This window comes from Balaenoptera physalus (genome assembly GCF_965194825.1).
Source record: "Balaenoptera physalus genome assembly, chromosome: 3".
Classification (NCBI taxonomy): domain Eukaryota; kingdom Metazoa; phylum Chordata; class Mammalia; order Artiodactyla; family Balaenopteridae; genus Balaenoptera; species Balaenoptera physalus.
The window spans coordinates 63,177,775-63,195,562 of NC_138890.1; the positions used below are offsets into that span (position 1 = coordinate 63,177,775).

The window sequence follows — 17,788 nt, forward strand, 5'->3', positions numbered from 1 at the left end:
CACATCCACGTGGTCGCACATTTTTTGTTTCCTCACTACGTCAATCGACGTTCACGGTCTGGGCCGTGGCTTCCTTTCTTACGGCCCCCAGCACGCCTGCCACCACACTGGGCCACACCAGACACCCAGCAGTGTGCACAAAAGGGAGTTTTGCATCGAGAGGAAGCCAGATCCCCGTCGGCTCATCTGCCGTGCTCTCTCTGCAAGGGTCGCAGGCGACTGTGTGGCCGACGGTAGGAATTACACAAGTGACTCCAGCTCATGTAGGTTGAAAGCCCTCTCTCCCTACCCTCGGTGTGTAGTCAGTGTGGGGACTGAATACCCCGTTGTCTCACAAGGAGCCAGGATTCATCTGCACTCATGTGTTGCTTTGCAAACGCTGGCGGCCTTTTCAAAGGTATGCGTTTGTGCTTTCCGAGGGCAGGGACCCTATCTCCCCTGTTCTCCCCTTTGAAAGATTCCGCGTGGCGCCTGATAAGAGCTGCACGCACGGTGGGTGCTCCGGCCCTTCTGCCCGTCTCCCCTTCCTTTGAACCTTCAGCAGATACCAGCGTGGTTCTGGGCCCGTGGGCCTTTGCAGAAGCCTGATTGCACACAGGCCTTGATCTGGAGAATTTTGCAGGTCAAAAAGGGAGGGAACTCTCAGACAACTCAGACCCAGGCCAATAGCCCAGCCGCATAATTAGCCACACACGGAGTCCAGTGCAGGCCATCTGTTCTCTCGGTCCCTCCACGTGACAGACACAGTGATGGCGAAGGTTAAGTGCTTGGCCCTGGAGTCGGTCAGACGGGGTTTGGAACCCTGGATTGTGCGTGTCTTGAGCTTTCACAAGTTATTTAGCCTCTGAGTCTCCATTTCTTATTCCATAATGTAGTAATAATGAACTGCTGTTAATCGTTGTGGTCTTCTGCATCTGTAAAGAACCTCCTTCTTTCCTGCTTGGGTTCTGAATCAGTTGAGACTTAAGGGTAAAGAACCGGAGAGAGTGGCCAAAATACGAAGGGGTTGACAGGACGTTGTATGGCTTTGGGGCTTCTAATTTTGAATCCTAGAATTCAGTGGACGTTTCCACCCAGTCCCAGGCTACTTAGACAACCACAGGCATCCTCTGGGGGGAAAGACTGTGTCACACTTAGGTTTTGGATGGTTGAGGCCAAAGCATTCACTCCTCGCTTGCTCCCGGGGAAAGGGCTGGGCCTCACACACCATCCAAACTTACTAAGTAGATTGTTACCCTTCCTCCCCAGGCAGAGGGTGAGCAGCTGAGCGGGCCTAGGGGGGCTACACTGGCAGAGCCTCCCTAGTGGGGGTAAGGGAACGAGTTGGAGCAGCCTTCAGCCTTTTGTCTTTGTGGACCCTCTGGGACTCCACAGATGTTAAGTTTCATCCTGACACTCGCATAAACAGTTACGGTTGAGTTTACCACTTACTAAACTAAGCCTCCCTGGGCGGTGTTTTTAGATGTTATCCTGTGTATTTGGGAAAACATAGAAGGCCATTCCTTAGTTAGCATCCTGTAATTCAGACCTTTAACAGAGGTGAACGCCTCTTCGCTCTGTCTTTGCTTCTGTGAGCCTAACTGTGGTAAGGAGGGCACTGGCGGTTTCCTTAGGAAGCTGGGGAGGGGTCTGCATGGCAGTATTCTTAAGGCTTGTTCTGTCTGTCTTTTGCAGTGCAAGTTGGAGTTCCATGCTTGTTCTACTGGCAAAAGTCTCACCGCCCTCTGCGACGGGCCCTGTCCATGTCTCCCGGAGCCCAAGCCACCAAAACTCAAGGCAGAGAAGAATGGTGAGTGGGCATCGCAGGACACCCCCTGAAGGGGAGCTGTGTGGTCAGGGCGGCCTGACATGGCCAAGGTCCTCCCTCCCCAGACGCCAGGAACCTGGCCCTTAGCAGGGGCATTCTAGCTCGGGCTGGGGAGACCGTTATGCTCGGCAAGTACTCTAGTCATTTAGGGACGCCAAACTGAACCGCCTTCAGCTGCCATTAAATAGAAAAAGAAGAGCTGAGAGTCTTTGAAAATAATTCTGTTAGACCAAGATATGCACTAGGTTCTTCCAGAGGTCAAACTGGCTATGGTGTAGGAAGAGCAGGGTTTCAGCGTTAAGACCAGGCCTGCCCTGGGGTGCGCCTTGGTCTTCCTTGAACTCTAATCTCTAAATCCTTTGAAAGGCCAGATTTCAAAACATAGACTGCAGAGATGTCACGATGATGGACAGTATCCCCCCACAAAAGCAATTCTCTACTACTATGTTCCGCTTCTGCCTGGCATGCGACACAGAGCCAGGGGGTGGATGGAAGAAGAATGACTCCCCAGGCGCTGCGGTTTCTCTTCCATGGCTGAGAGGGGCGGCAAAGGTCGGGCTTATCTGGATGTTTTCATGATGGAGAAAGTAATGTTGTCCCTCTGGTCTCAGCCCCTTACAAGCCTTCCGTAATGAGACCCAAGATAGAAGTTTGCGTTGGCTTTCTGTGGAGCTGGGCTTTCTCAGCTGTAGGTGGCTGTCCCCTGGAAAATGTTGGACATTCGTGTGTGAGTGTGTGTGCGTGCGTGCACACGCGTGTCTTCTAAAGCCTGCAGGTATTTGTGATGGAGGAGAATGAATAGGGTGTAAGTGTTTATCCACTTACCTCTTCCTAAGCTGTTTTGTCTTTTCCAAGGCACATAGATGGAGATGTTCAGGTGTAAATTTGTTCATGGTGATTGCTGGAATGTTGTGTTAGAAGGCTCTTTGGGAGGTTTAACCCAGGATGTGGAAGGACATTGTAAACTGTAAAGCACTGGGGTCACAAATAATCTCCACAGGTTAGTCTTGGTTACCAAAAAGCTGATCTCATTGCATTTTGGTCTGATCATCTATATAACTCTAGTAAGAAATGTTAACTAGGGACTTCCCTGGTGGTGCAGTGGTTAAGAATCTGCATGCCAATGCAGGGGACACGGGTTTGAGCCCTGGTCCGGGAAGATCCCACATGCCATGGAGCAACTAAGCCCATGCACCACAACTACTGAGCCTGCACTCTAGAGCCCGCAAGCCACAACTACTGAGCCCATGTGCCACAACTACTGAAGCCTGTGCGCCTAGAGCCCGTGCTCTGCGACAAGAGAAGCCACTGCAATGAGAAGCCCGCGCACCACAACGAAGAGTAGCCCCCGCTCGCCACAACTAGAGAAAGCCTGTGTGCAGCAACAAAGACCCAACAGAGCCAAAAAAAAAAATTAATTAATTAATTAATTTTTTTTAAAAAAAAGAAATGTTTACTAATCTACACAAGCCTCCTTGTACTGTGGTCAGAAAACCTAAAGCCGTGCCGTGGTAAGCAACTACAAAGCCCACAAAATTAACTTCTGTCTGGAGATTTCTTAAGAATCTTCTTAGGAAGTCTCAATAGCCTCTCTTATTCCAAGTATATTCTTTATTGCTTTTATTTAGTCTTCTCTTCTGAGACAAGGAAACCAATCCAAGAAAGCCATTTCTACCATTTTGCCTGTAGTTTTCTGGGAGGGCTTCGTGGTTCTTTAAACAAAGTACAACCCTTGTTTCTTCATGGCGGGTTTGTCACATCTGATTAAATGAGATTCACTCTCAAATATGACTCTCCAGGTATGGCCTTGGCTGTACCATCTATTTATTCAGTTACTTACTGGTGAAAACTAGAAGAAATTCTTATCGAGCCTGTGCGAGAGTAACTACCTTGGCATTGAAAGTAAAAAGACTCAGAAAAAAAGTGTTGTTCCAGAATTCTGAGAGGTTAGTGAGAACAAGATTACCACTTGAAAGGGTTTCATTTCCAAATGCTTGTAAAAGCACAGACCACTAAGTTAATAGTGAGAGATGGGTCAGTAAGACAGCAAAAGGACTTCATTATATGCCTGTCAGAAATGAGAACAATAAAAAATAATACCAGCAATATTCTAAAACCAGTGATCAAAATTATGTTTCCTTCATTAGTTCCTGCAATCCTGTCTAATTATTTTTTGTTCCACTGGCTCTTGGGTCAACTGTCTGCTCTTATGAAGTCATCAGAGTCCTGGAACTCCACACTCTGTCTCTAGTATCATCTGGCAATTATCTAAGAAATATCACCTTGGAAGCCTGTAACAAGGCATCTGTTATTTGAAGTATCCATCAAACTTGGTACACTTCTTTCCATGAGGCTCTGAGATTGTCCTTTTTGGGTAAAGACCCAATTTCTGCTGTGACTTAAAGCAAATATTTTATATAAGCATGAGGGGAAGCAGGAACTACCTGTTGGTGATAAGACTGAATGTAGTTAATTTATTACATATCCAACAATTTCCTAATGAAGGAGAGTATAATCCTCTATCAGGATAGGATGCTTAACTATTTAATATGAATTTGATCCGTGTTTCCCTGGAGGATAAGGGCATATTACGGGCAGTGAGGGCACTGATAGATCCCCAGGGTCATTATGTGAAATGAAACATTTAAATGAAGAACATTTTACCCAGACAGAATCAGTCAAGGGAAGGCTGACTTTTTCCTTTAATTTGACGATTCTTTCCATGTAGCTCTCGCAACAGTTTGCGCCAGGCAGCGAGCGCTGAACTGAGGTTGTGGCAGTTGGGATGAGGAGGAGGGGATGGATGCCCAAGAGGGATTGGAGGTGAAATGCAGGTCAGCTTTCATTTGGCCACTTGCCTGTTGGGTGAAGGGCGGAGGAGGAGTGCCCACCCGTCCACCCCCCCCCCTTACCTGGCAGCCGCCCCTCTCTGAAGCTGCAGTGGGAGCGGCGTCTACAGGCAGACTGTATCCATGAGACACACCGTGGCTCTGAACAGCATCCAGAGCAGTCTTGTGTCTGTGCCTGTTACAGAAATGACATTTGACAGTCTCACAAATGCACGTGTGTCAAAAATGTGACATTACTGTTGTTGATGATGATATTTTATTTTCAACCTTACCTCTATGTTGAACCGTGGTTCCTTCTGGTAATACAAACATTAGTGAAGTCGTTTCCAGGTAAATTCTGTCAATTCGGGATTCTATCTAAATTCTAGGAAGTAGGGGTGGGATGAGGGCTTATGAGCTACCATACTGGTGTGAGGTGGCTCCTGGTGTGTCTCTTTCTTTGGAATCTCCCTCTCTGGGGTTTTGCAGTTTTTAATGAGCTGTCCAGCAATGTTTCATCCTCAGTGCGGCCAAGGAGAGATGTTTACGATCCTGTCCGTGACCTCTGCTCACTCGTACCGAGTCCTCTTTCTTCTAAGCCGACTCTTCTGAGTTCACTCATCCTCTCACTGCCCCTCCTTGGCCCCCTTCAGGGCCACACGTAACTTCTGTGACCTTCTGGTGTCAAGAAAGACTGTGGTGAGTTTGCTCTCTCAAGCCGTCTCTCCTTGGATCTGCCCAGCAGCCACTTCTCTTCCACGCAGAGGACATCTTTATGAGACTTACCTCAAAGTGGGCTTCATATTGGTAGAAAGACACAGGTCCTCTTTGCTGCGGGGCCTCCAGCTGTCAGGGGTTTCAAGAGTGCGTCTTCCTGCCCAGGCCCCAGAGCTGAGTTTGGAGACCGGAAAGCTGTGGTGAGTGGAACGTTTCCTAGGGACTCACGGGCCTCTGCCTGTCCGCCTTCCTTTTGTAGCCCCAGCTGTGATCAGTACTGGATGTGAGTGTCCAGGGTGTGTCAGGCCAGGGTCTAACTAGCTCTCTTTCTGATCTCACTCTGCTTCTTCCAGCCTTTGGCCGTTTGAGTTACAGCAAACCCGGTTCTTGGAAATCAAAAGTCTCTTGTCTCAGCTTTGGTTTTGAGATCATTTTTAGGAAGTCAGAGACAAATGGTTGATTTTTTGTGTGTGTTCTCTTTGTTTTTTCTGGCATCTCTCCTTTGATGTGGCCCCTGGGGAGATGGTGGAGGGTGGAGTCATCCTTTAACACCTCTGAATATTTCCTCTCACACCTCTCAGTTACTCGTGACCTTGGACAAGTTACTGAATTGCTTTCTCTCTCATCTCTGTGATACCAGACCATCCTCAAGAGTATAGCCTAATGATTGTCCGAAGGAAGGGGAAAATTAAAAAGAAGGAGATTGAGTCTGGGGGGAGAATGGATACATGTATATGTATGGCTGAGTCACTTTGCTTTGCACCTGAAACTATTATAACATTGTTAATCGGCTATACTCCAGTATAAAATAAAAAGTTAAAAAAAAAAAAAAGAGGGAGATTGAAGTCTACACATTAAGCTTGGGTTTCTGTACCTTTTCTAAGAGTCTCCTAGGAAAGATCCCTCCCCAGTTTCTCTTGGTGTTTTCCAGTACCCAAGAGCCAGCCCAGTTAGGAAGTCGCCTCTCACATCTAATGTTAACCCTTTAGTTCTGGGTTTTGCCGCTGCTTTTTCTTCAGTCCTCAGTAAAGAATGTGAGGAATGTCTGAAGCACTTGTTTCTTGATTTCTTTACAGTGGTTGAAATTTTAGGGGTAAAATAGAGGACTGTTAGGGTCTTGAAGATACATTTTTAAACTAGCCCACCCCATACCTGCTGCTCTCCCCACCCTGACACCCCTCCCCTCCGCTCGTTCACAGAGACAGACCTCTCCCCTTGGCCTGGGCTCAGCAGCCTTGTTCGCTCCCTCATGGCTGAGGTGAAAACTTTGTAGTTGTAGGGTATCAGGTCAGGAAAGATCTCCCCTGTCTTCCTCCATACCATGGCACGAGGGGACCCTTGTGTTCCTCGAAGGCGCCTCGGGTTTCCCCACGGGGACCAGGGGTAGGCCCAGTGGGTCAGGCCTCCGACCTCCCCTAGAGTGGCTCCATCTTTATGCTTTACCACCTCAGATCACATCTGTAGGAAAGGAGTTTGCCACCAGGGAGCCATTGTTCAGTTCCCATTTACCCCAAGAGAAAACTGGAGGCCTATGGAGAGAAAGCATCTCTCCTCAGGTCAGACAGTGGGCAGGTGTGGGGCAGGGTCAGAGCCCGAGCCTCTCGACGCCTGGGCTAGTGCCCTTGTCCCCCGTGTGTCCTCCCTTAGGTCACAGCCAGCCAGGTCCTTCGCCTAAAGATGGTCGAGGGTCTGTAGCTGAGGTGGGTGGGAGTTAGATTTATTTCTCCGGGGTGTGACGTCGCTTGCCTGGATCTTGATGTGTGAACCATCGGGCAGAGAGTGGCCCTGTGTTCCCACAGGCAGCAGTGTTTGGAAGGCATCCTGCAGAGTCTCTCCCGCCCCGTCCTCCTCCACCTTTGGAGGAGAGAATAGAGCGTACAGCACTGTCTCTAAGGCCAGCTCCTTCTTTGCTTCTGTTGTCACAGGTTAGCTTTCGGAGGAGGGATGGGGGCCCAGCCAGGCGGCCTCAGGTGTTCGGGAGACGACCGTGGAGCTGTAACCCCTTGCTGGCCTGACTGTGCTGGGAGGTGGGGAAGGAAGTTCCACAGATCCTTCCAGCAGGGCATGCTAAAGAGGAAATAACACCTTCCTCCAGCTGAGCTCTTGGGAACAGTAGAAAAATAGTCTACAGTGATTTTCTTTTCTCAAATGGTGATTTCAACCTGAGGGCTAGATTCTGGGGGGAAAAGTCCTGGGCTGACAGACGGTTGTCTAATTCCATTACTTATCACAAGTCGAGCTGGGGAAATGTGTTTAAACGGGAACAGGAGGTGGTGCCAAAGAGACGGGATGAAAAGTCCTTCCTCGCTGTGATGTCTCAATGGAAAAATCCTAAAAGGGTCCTGCTGCAGAGGCTCCCAGCAAAATGAAGGTTTATCTTTGCAACCACGAAAGAACATTTTTCTTTAATGCCTATTGTGTAACAGGGTGAAGGCCTCGGGCTTGCAAACTTGCAATTTAAAAGCGGTTTATATTAACCTTTTCCATACCCATTCAACTTCGCTCACTGATTATTAGTACTACAGTATGGTCAAAAATTAGACATGTAAAGGAACATTTCATTTTTAGGGCCTTGTTAATAGAAATGTCATGAGCTTTAAAGAAAAAACAATTGGGGGTTAAATTAGCAACTGCATCCAAGAAGAAAAACATATTTGTCAGGACTCTGGAGGTAAATGCCGACTTTGGCTTTGAACTCAGATTCTTCTTCTGTGAGTTCAGCTCTGGGAAAGTAGACCACAGGTTCTCCTGGTCATTCTGAAGCTTCCTTGGTAGCAACTGATTGGAGAAAGCTAAAGGTGAAAAGACAGAGAAGGGTAAACTGAGGGAGAGGGTGGCCAGGGTCATAGCTGGAGTCCAGAGAAGGAGATAGAGGTTGGTGTTAGAAATTAATGGCTTTGCTAATTCACTCAGACAGCACTCTTCTCCTGCCCTTATTTTTTATTTATAAATTAATACCCATTCTTATATAAAATCCAAGTATCATGGCAAAAGTGTCTCATCTTCCCAGTTCTATTAGCTTTCTGTTGCATATGCTTCCAATTATTTTTTGTAAACATATACTAATATACTTTTAAAACTGTACCCATCCAAAATCAGGATCACATTCTACATAATATTTTGCACCCTGCCTTTTTTGTGTGTCGTACGTATGTTTTCATGGAGGGTCACATCTATCTGTCTGTCTGTCTCTGTCTCCTCCTGCCCAAGCCCCCTGCCCCCACCTTGCTCTCTTTCTAGCCACCCTGCCAGCTCTGCTCCCTTGAACTCCAGACTTAAATATGTAATGAGTGCTCCACATTTCTGTTTGGACGCCCATAGGCATGTCAAACTTCACATGTCCAAAATGAAACTCCGGATCTCCCCCCAAATCTGTTCCTTCTTCCTGTAGTATTTGCCATCTTAATTAATGGCAGCTTCATATTTCAATCTGCTGAAGTAAAAAAAAAGAAAACAAAAAACCTTCTTCCTCTCATGTGCCACATATAATCATCATTTGAGTCTACTTTCAAATAGATTTTCAAATATGAGCACTTCTTACCACCTCCACGGTTACCACCCTAGTGGTCCAAGACATCCTCATCTTTTATTTCAATAGCTTCCTAATTAATTTCCTGGCCCCTACATTCTCTTTTGAACATAGGAGTTAAACATTCTGTAAACTGTATGTCAGATTGTATAATTCCCTGTTCAGGCCACTCCACTGACTTCCCATCTTGTTAAGAGGAAAAGAGAAAATCCTTTCAGTGACCTGCAAGGCCCAGCATGATCAGGTCCCTGATCAGGTCGCAGTGGGTTTCTCAAATGTGCCATCATATCCTGCCTCAGCCTGGACTGTCTTCCCAGACATCTACATGGCTCCCTCCATCAGCCACCCTTCAATCTCTGCACAAACATGGCCTTCTCAGGAAACCCTCCCCAGCACTTCCTATCTCTCTTTCCTCCTTTATTTTTTTCCATACCATTTATTACCTTCCAATATATTAGATAACTTGTTTACCTATTCTGTTTATTGTCTGACTTGCCCAACTAGAATGGAAGTTATATGAGGGCTTTTTGTCTGGATTTCCAACAATTATTGGTCAAATGTTGAATGATTCTACCTCATTATTTTTAAAGCATTGTCCATTATACAGATTAACCATAGATTATAATGTTTAAAATGGCCAAAAAAAAGATTTACTGTGACAAGAGATCATCTGTAGAAGGTGCTTAATATGTGTATTAAGCCCTTGGTGTATATGTTTAATTCTTCTAACAACCAAAAAATGTCATCTGTAGTGCTGGTGAGAAAATTTGAGATTTGGAGCTTTTTGGCACCTTGCCTAAGGCCACCCAGTTAATAAATGAAAGAGCAGGGATTTGAAGTCTTTCCTAGAACGTGTGCTCTTATCCTCACGTTATACTGTGTTTTTAACCTAAATTGAATATCCATCGAAAGGGCAGACTGCCTTTGGAAAAAGAAAAAAAAAACAAAAAACCACACACGTACATTCACACATTTTAAACTAAATTTCCCTGTGCTTTCAGTGCTCAGAGAATGCACTCCGTCACTGATACCACAGCCCTCTCTGATGGGATTTTTCCAAGGTGAGAGAATCAGTGCCCTCACTCATTTTCTCCTCTTTCTTTCTGTAACGCGCCTTGATCTCTGAAGTTTATCAGAACCCTGGCGTGGGCTCATTCCTCACCACCGTGTAGTACGCTTTCCTGATAGCCACAAGTTTCCGACCTAGCTTCTTAAAGATAAAAATTCATTTGTAATCTGTCCTGAAGTCGACTGTTCTTTCATTGCCCTGCTATCTATTGCTGTGAGAAGAAAAGACAGCATCACAATACAAAATAAATTGAAATTATAATCGAAAGAGAGCAAGTGGCTGCCCCGTCACCAAGCCAGCTGCTTAGTAAAATCTTGGTAGGTCTCGTCCTTCCTAGGGCCAAGGGTTGTAGTGGGCACCGGGGCCTTGGCCGAGGGGTGAGCAAAGGAAGGGGCAGCACCTTCCCAACAGGTGCAGTGAGAAGTAAATGAGCTCAATTTCCACTATAGATGTAGAGTTCAACAAATACAGCTGTATCATCATCATCATAATCATCATCATCTTGATGATGGTTCTCTGTTTAAAAACTCAAATGGTGGGGCTTCCCTGGTGGCGCAGTGGTTGAGAGTCTGCCTGCCAATGCAGGGGACGCGGGTTCGAGCCCTGGTCTGGGAAGATCCCACATGCCGCGGAGCAACGGGGCCCGTGAGCCACAACTACTGAGCCTGCGCGTCTGGAGCCTGTGCTCCACAGCGGGAGAGGCCGCGACAGTGAGAGGCCCGCGCACCTCGATGAAGAGTGGCCCCCGTTTGCCTCAACTGGAGAAAGCCCTCGCACAGAAACGAAGACCCAACACATCCAAAAATAAATAAATTAATTAATTAATTAAAAAACAACAACAACAACAAAACTCAAATGGCACTTAGACATAAAGGATGCAGAATGTCACTTTGATTATTGAACTTGAGGAATATATAATGACACCAGGTAAAGCTCAGAATAAGCAGTTGTTTGAATATATGGTAATAGATATACAGATCGCTCGGGAGCATAGCCACAGCAAAAACAACGAGCCAGCTCTCTTCAGCCTGTGGCGACCAAAAGAGAAGAGAGATCTGAGAGACGCTTCCAAGTCACGGTGGTGTCATGAGGGCGAGACCTTGTGTTCCACTTCTAGTCCCGGGCCCCTCCCTCCTGCTTGAAAAGAAGGAGCTTTGCAGGGAGAGACAGTAGATCTCCTTGTACAGCGGAGGTTCTGCTTCTGTTTCTCATTATTTCAAGACCTAGAGTGAGCTAACAGAATAGTTTCAGCACAATATAGAGGCAGTTCTGAGAGGTGGAGGAGGCACCATGACGTTGGGGCCGAGGCGCTGATGAGGGTGGTCGTGGGTCCATAGAATGTAAAAATTGCTGCTTTCAGATTTCCCAGTGATGCAATAGCAGGTCGTCTGGGGGGCAAGTCCTTCAGATTTGACTAAACTTCACCATGTAGAAGGCTCTATGTAAGGAACCAGTGCAGCTGTCCTGTGACATGTCTGCCTGGGAATCTCAAGAAGACATTTGCATGGGCCTTTTCCGTCCCATCTCTTCCTATGAAGTATCCATTTATTTTGGCATCCGTGGCCTGGTTATGCGTTGTCCAAGCTTGGATCTTCTAACTGGCCCTTTCCATTCTGTCGTGTGTTGGAGGTGTGGGGTGTGACTATCACCCCAGTGAGTCCTCTGTGTTCTCCCCTAGCAAGGGCTGCCGAGTGTAGCTCCAGCTTCTAAAATCACCTAGGCAAGGGGCACTCATGCTATGAAACCACACTTAGAAGATGAATGTCAAAGACCAGAAAATTAGTGCTGACAGGGGGTTTGATCAGAATTGTGATCACGTAGCAATGCACAAGGCTAAGTAATAGTCCAAAAAAAAAAAGATTTTCAAAACATTACTTGAAGCCAAGTTGTTTTATTAAAAAAAAAGCCCCTTTTATGGAGGTTGCTAATCCTATGGAACTGCTACCCTGAGGGATATTACTGAGGCTGAAGAGGTCTAGATCCCTGTCCCTACATCCCTCCAGATCTTAGAACTTAGGAGACGCTGTCCCGCACTAGGCTAATCCTGTGGGCTGTTCAGAGCTTCACGTCAGTAGCTTGGAGAGAGTAGAGTCGTATGCCCTTATTCCTTTAGCCTGATCTGCATCTGGATCCCAGTCTGTGACTCAGTTCCTTCAGGGCCTCCCCAGGCTTCAGGCTCTGGCATCGGCACTTCTCCCGGAAGCCCTCCCCCACTTCTTTTCCCCAGGTGTTGAAGGGTGGCTGCCGTGGGCTCCCTTCCCTGCCGGGCTCCTGTCTGTGATTCTGCACCTGCCAGTCTGTCCTCTTCACCTGGATCTTCTGTCCCAGCTTTCCCTTCAGCTTCCTGCTGTGAGCACCGTGCCCAGCACATGCATGGGCCAGTGGATGGCACAGATTGGGCCATCTTCAATCATTTGTAGAACAAATTAACTGAGGAAATGTATAGGCTCTTAAGGTTTTCAAAGTACTCTGATGTACTTGAGCTTGTGGATGTTGCAGCCCTTGAAGAGGCTGGGGATGGTAGGTGAATTAGGTCCCTAGGTTGAAGAGGCCGGCTCAGCGATTCTGAGACACCCATCTCTGGCCTTCTTTGCATCAGACATTCTGGGGCATGAGCTCAGACTGGAACGTAAGTGCTGCGTGTGTTTCTGGCTCCTCTGGTTTGGGACAGATGGCGTCATCCAGCCTGAGCTCACCCAGTTCTTGTATCTGCCTGTATCCTGCCTCCCCAGCTTAGGAAGAGAGGGCTCAAGTTGCCTCGGGAAGCAAATGTTTTTTGCCTTGATGACAGAAGCATAGCATCCTTTGGGATAGAACATTCTGTTCAGTTCATGAACGGGCTCTCCTGAGAACATTCCTAGGCAAAAGAGGGAGTATCTGGAGATAGCAAGAGTTTGTTCTCATTTGGGTTGAGGGCTTCTGGTGCAAGAACTGTGCATACTTCTGTTGTGAGATAGCTGGATTAAATACTGATTACCTCTGCGCCCAATAGGAAACTTAACCTATTCAGGAAAAATGTAGTGAACTAGAACAGCACTGATCTGTGACTTCATGTACCTTGCTTCTGAAGGCCTCTAAGCCCTAATTAAAATTAAAATGTAAAGCTTAAGGCAACACTCTGACAGCTGTTCTGTTTTGTTTGCTTTTTTCCTAAAACTGAGGGCAGTGATCGAGTCTGGAGGTAGTGGTGAGCAATATGTCTTCATCCACCCAGCATCCGTCTGTCTGTTCATCTGTCCATCCATCATCCATCCGTCCAGCACTTACTAAATGCCTATTCTGTGCCCAGGTCCTGTGCTGTCCCTCATGTAAGCAGATGAGAAGAACTCAACACCAAACATACCAATAATTTGTTATTTCAGTGTGTCTGCATAGGGAGGTCACTTCTGTCCCAAGGTAACAATTGTCTAGGGCTGGGCTGTTTTCCATCCCATTTTATAAGTCTGGGACTCCAAAGGCTTTTTTAAAAATTATTTTCCGAGAGCTTTGTTAGAATTTAGACCTGCTGTTGCAGTCCCAGTGGTCAGAAGAGCTAGACTTCACCTCACATGGTTGAGACAAGGAAACTAATCTAGCTTAAATATCATCTATCCACTAGATTGTCATAACCTTGAAAGCAAGAATTATGTCTAATTTATTTGTCTTTATATCCCTAGCATAGGGTTTGTGGCATGAGTGGACACAACTAAGTATAAATGTAAATGTGTACCATATCTGTTACCTATTTAATGAGAGCAATATTTAAATAAATAAATATCCGGGTTCAGTTTGGTGCCTTTCTCCTTCCTGTCTGTTGTGAGTTATTATTCTTTCTATGTACCGTGGAGACACATCTCCTCCTCAGTTTACTCTCAAACTTCTGATTTGGGTCTAAAATGTCTGCATTGTTTTACCCAGTCTTTTCTGTGATAACCGTCCTGAATACTTGGCTCTTTGGGGTCCTGTGTACGTGGTTTGTTGCCTCCTTGTCTATGAGCAGCAGTTAAGGGAGAGATCAAGGTCAAGGTCACTAGCATACCTGTTGCCCACAGAAGCGTGCTCCCCATCGGACCTCCCATGGGTCTTTGTGTGCATCTTCAAGTTTTGATGCGAACACATTTATAAGTCCCCTTATTTGCCCTCCAGGTTACATATGATGGAACTTGCCAGGAGGCTAGTGTTGTATACTAGCAGACGCAGGGGCTGGGGGATTAGATAGGTGTGTGATTGAAGTCCAGCCCCAAAACTCCCTGGCTGTGTGGCTTTGGGCAAGCTACTTCTCTGAGTGTCAGTTTCCACATCCGTAAAAACAAAGAGAATAAGGCCTATCTTGAGAGATTATTATAAGAATGAAATAAACTCAATGAGATAATTATGAAAGCTCCTGGTTCTGAAGGATGCTCCGTGAATATAGGTAACACACACACACACACACACACACACGCACACACGAGTAACCTGGTCTGCTGTTTGTGCAGTTTGGTAACACACTGCCTTCTGAAAGACCTTTGCATTCTAGAATCAGTCTTGCCAACACTAGCAGGCACTGTCAGTTGTCGATCCCGTACCCATTCAATTCTGGTTTTCGTTGAGGAAAACCAGAATTCTTAGTTTCTCAGTCTGTCTTCCAGCTGGCAGTGTGGCCTGGGGAATCAGTCCTGGTCAATGGAATGCAAGTAAAGTCTTCTGGAGAGTTCTGAGAAGGCTACTGCTTTCATGAAAATCAGAGGTTTGAGTGGAGCTGTGGCAACCATTTTGTGACTACAAGGCGACAAACCCAAGAATTCCCATTAAGGATGAGTGGGCAGGAGCTTAGAAAGTGGGCAGTTGTGACTTTGATTCCCTGCTGAATCAGAGTCACAACTGCCTCTCTCCTAACTTATGTCACAAGGTGAACCTCCAAGGGCTTATGCAACTGTTCATCAAGCTTTCTGTTATTTGCAGCTAAATACATTTTCTAATTGATACAGAACACCTTCCTTTTAAAGAGCATTTGCTTAGAGACGGGCCATGTTTGTGTGACGCCAGGAGCCCCCAAGGAGTCAGGGCCAATGGTATCTTGGTATCTAGGGCAGGGGAGACCTGAGGTGGTCTCAGGAGCGTCACTCAGTGTCAGGAGAGTGTGTAGTTCCCAGAACTAGGCACCAGTCCAACTAGGACTTGGATTGTTCTGGAGTGGGAGCATCTGATCTGTGAGTAAAGTACGTTTGTGTATCAGGTGTTCCGCAATCTCTTGCAAAGACTTCTGATAAGGGAGTGGAAAGGATATTTCTTGTTACAAATGAGTGAGGCATGTTGGACTAGAACACAGTGTACGTGAAGGTGAGCGGAAGGAACTGCCCAACTGGAAAACACAGGTGTGTGGTAAAAGGCAGTAGACACATGCAAATTTTTAAGTAGCATTTTTTAAAAAAATAGAAGTTTTACATGTTTGTTACAGAACATTTAAAAAATTCTAAAAAATACAGGAAGAAAGTTTTAAAATTACCCGTAGTCTCCCAATCTGAGTATAATCACATACTACTTTAAAATCATTATTATTAGCTTAATACTACTTAATAATATTCCCATATCATCAGTTATCCTTTTAAAACTTGATTTTTAATGGCTGTCTGGTGTCTGATTTTATAAATGCACTATAATTTTTATAACTGGTCCTCTATCGAGCACTTAGCTTCTCTCTAATTTTTCGTTATTATAAACACTGCTTCTTTGAACATCATTGGATATTAATTTTGCACATGTCTTAATTATTTTCATAGGATACAGTCCCAGCAGTAGAATTTCTGGGTAAAAGGGTATGCATATTGTATGTCTTTTGTTACATACTCGCAGAATTTCTTCCGGAAAATGTATATCATAAGCAATGTACAAGAATGCCTATCAGAAGACACTTATCAACTTTGGATACTATAATTTTTAAAGAATTTTTCTATTGTGTGAGTTTTTTAAAGGGTACTTTTATTAGTTAGGATTTGGCTCAGCAGTACATGATCAACACTCTGGTGCTCAAATAACAGTGGTTTAAGCAAAAGAGTGTTTATTTCATTTTCATATAGTCAAATGGTGGAAGTCCAGAGCTGGTATGGAACATCTCAGTCATCAAGAACCTTTTCATTTTGTTGCTCTGATGACCTTGGTGCAACCTCATGGTCCAGCATGTCTGCTAGAGCTCCAGCCATTCCATCTGTAGTCCAGTCAACAGGAAAAGGGAAGGAGCAAAGAAGGACACACTACTTTCCTTCAAGCACACCCTTGTGAATTTGGATATAATTCACTTTACATCTCAGTAGTCAACTTAGTCTGAATTTAATTTGAGTCTAGTCACATGGTCTACCTAGATGCTGGGGAATGTAGAGTTTTAAGCTGGAAGGCAGCTAAAAATCAGAGTTCTTATCAATAAAAAAAAGCAGAAGAATGGATCCTGGGAGACAATTACTTGGCTCTGTCAAAGTTTGATTTTTTTTACTTCTTTGACTACACTGTAGGTTTAACATTTTTTTTCATATATATATGTGGATATACACACATATATATATAATATTTGTAATTCTTCTTTATGAATTGCCTCAGGTACTCTATTCTTTACCTTTCACAGTAGTCTTCTCAATAATTTATAAGGCAATTCTTTTACATATTAAGGGTATGAACCCATCATGTATATTTCACAATTTTTTTTTTCTAATTTGTTGCTTGCCTTTAATGGTGTTTTCTGATAGACTAAGATTTTGATGTTTTTATCCAGTTAGGTCCATCGTTTTTTTTTTTTTTTTTTTTCTGTTGGAGTTTCTGGCTTTGATGTATGTTTAGAAATCTCCCCCACTCTGAGACCAGATAAAAATTTCACCTGTGTTTTCATTTTGTTCTTTCACGGCTTGAATTTTTCATATTTGATGCATTAGGCCAATGGCATTCAAACAGGAAGAAATAGTTTATATTGTGAGCCAGTACTTAAAGCTTCCACCAAGCAATACTCACTCTTACTCTGTATAATATGTGCTATTTTCTATTCTCTGCCATTATACTTCATATTTTAGAAAGTTACATTCATCACTCACTCATGCATTGTGACCACTAGTTGAAAAAAATACGATTTTAATCAATCTAATACTTATTCTGGGGTATACTGTGAGAAATGGAACTATAAGGGTTTTTTTTTCTTTTTTAAATAGCCAGTTTTCTTAATGGTTTTTACTCTGTAATTCATCTTTCGTCTAACAACAAGCTGTCCTCTTTTTCACATTTTTCATGGCCCTTCTTGCATGTTCTCCCAGATGATATTAAAAATCATTTCGAAAACTTGCAGGAGATGAAATTTAGATTGGATTTACAAAGTAATTTGAGACGAATTGATAACTTTACACTTAAGTTGTTCCATCTGGAAACATGGCACAGTTCTTCCCAGTTTCCTCAGGAAATGTCTGCAGTTTCCTTTCATATGGGCTCCTGTATTCCTCATTACACCTATGACTAGAGAGTTGATGTTTGTGATTGCTTTTTGTGAATGAAAACTGTTTTTTATTTTTGTTAAAATGGTTATTTCTTTGAAACAGGAAATCTTGATTCTGATAGTTTTTTATTTTATCATTTTGGATCTTCTATAGAAGACTATCTCATCTACAGATAATGGGTGTTTTATCTTCCTCTCCAATGTAAATTTTAAGGAATAGCTGCCATTTGGGGATTACCAACTATTGCTAAAACACTGTGTGTCGTGTGTATGTTTCCATATAGTCATCCTGAAAGCCCAGTGATGGGAGGTACTGTTATCTCCATTTAAAACTGAGAAAATAGACCTTTGTTCATTCCAATTGCTCAAGGTCACACATCTAGCAAATGGCAAAGCTAGGATTTGAACC

The 17,788-nt window shown here is 44.7% G+C and overlaps 1 protein-coding gene across 1 annotated transcript in view; it reads left to right on the plus strand.

Moving 5' to 3' along the window:
* The window catches only part of SPOCK1 (SPARC (osteonectin), cwcv and kazal like domains proteoglycan 1), a 552,150-nt gene that overhangs the window by 463,175 nt on the left and 71,187 nt on the right, over positions 1 to 17,788 (plus strand). Inside the window, exon 6 of the mRNA XM_082454646.1 lies at positions 1,675 to 1,789. Coding sequence (XP_082310772.1) covers positions 1,675 to 1,789 — 115 coding nt within the window. The remainder of the gene's footprint in view (positions 1 to 1,674; positions 1,790 to 17,788) is intronic.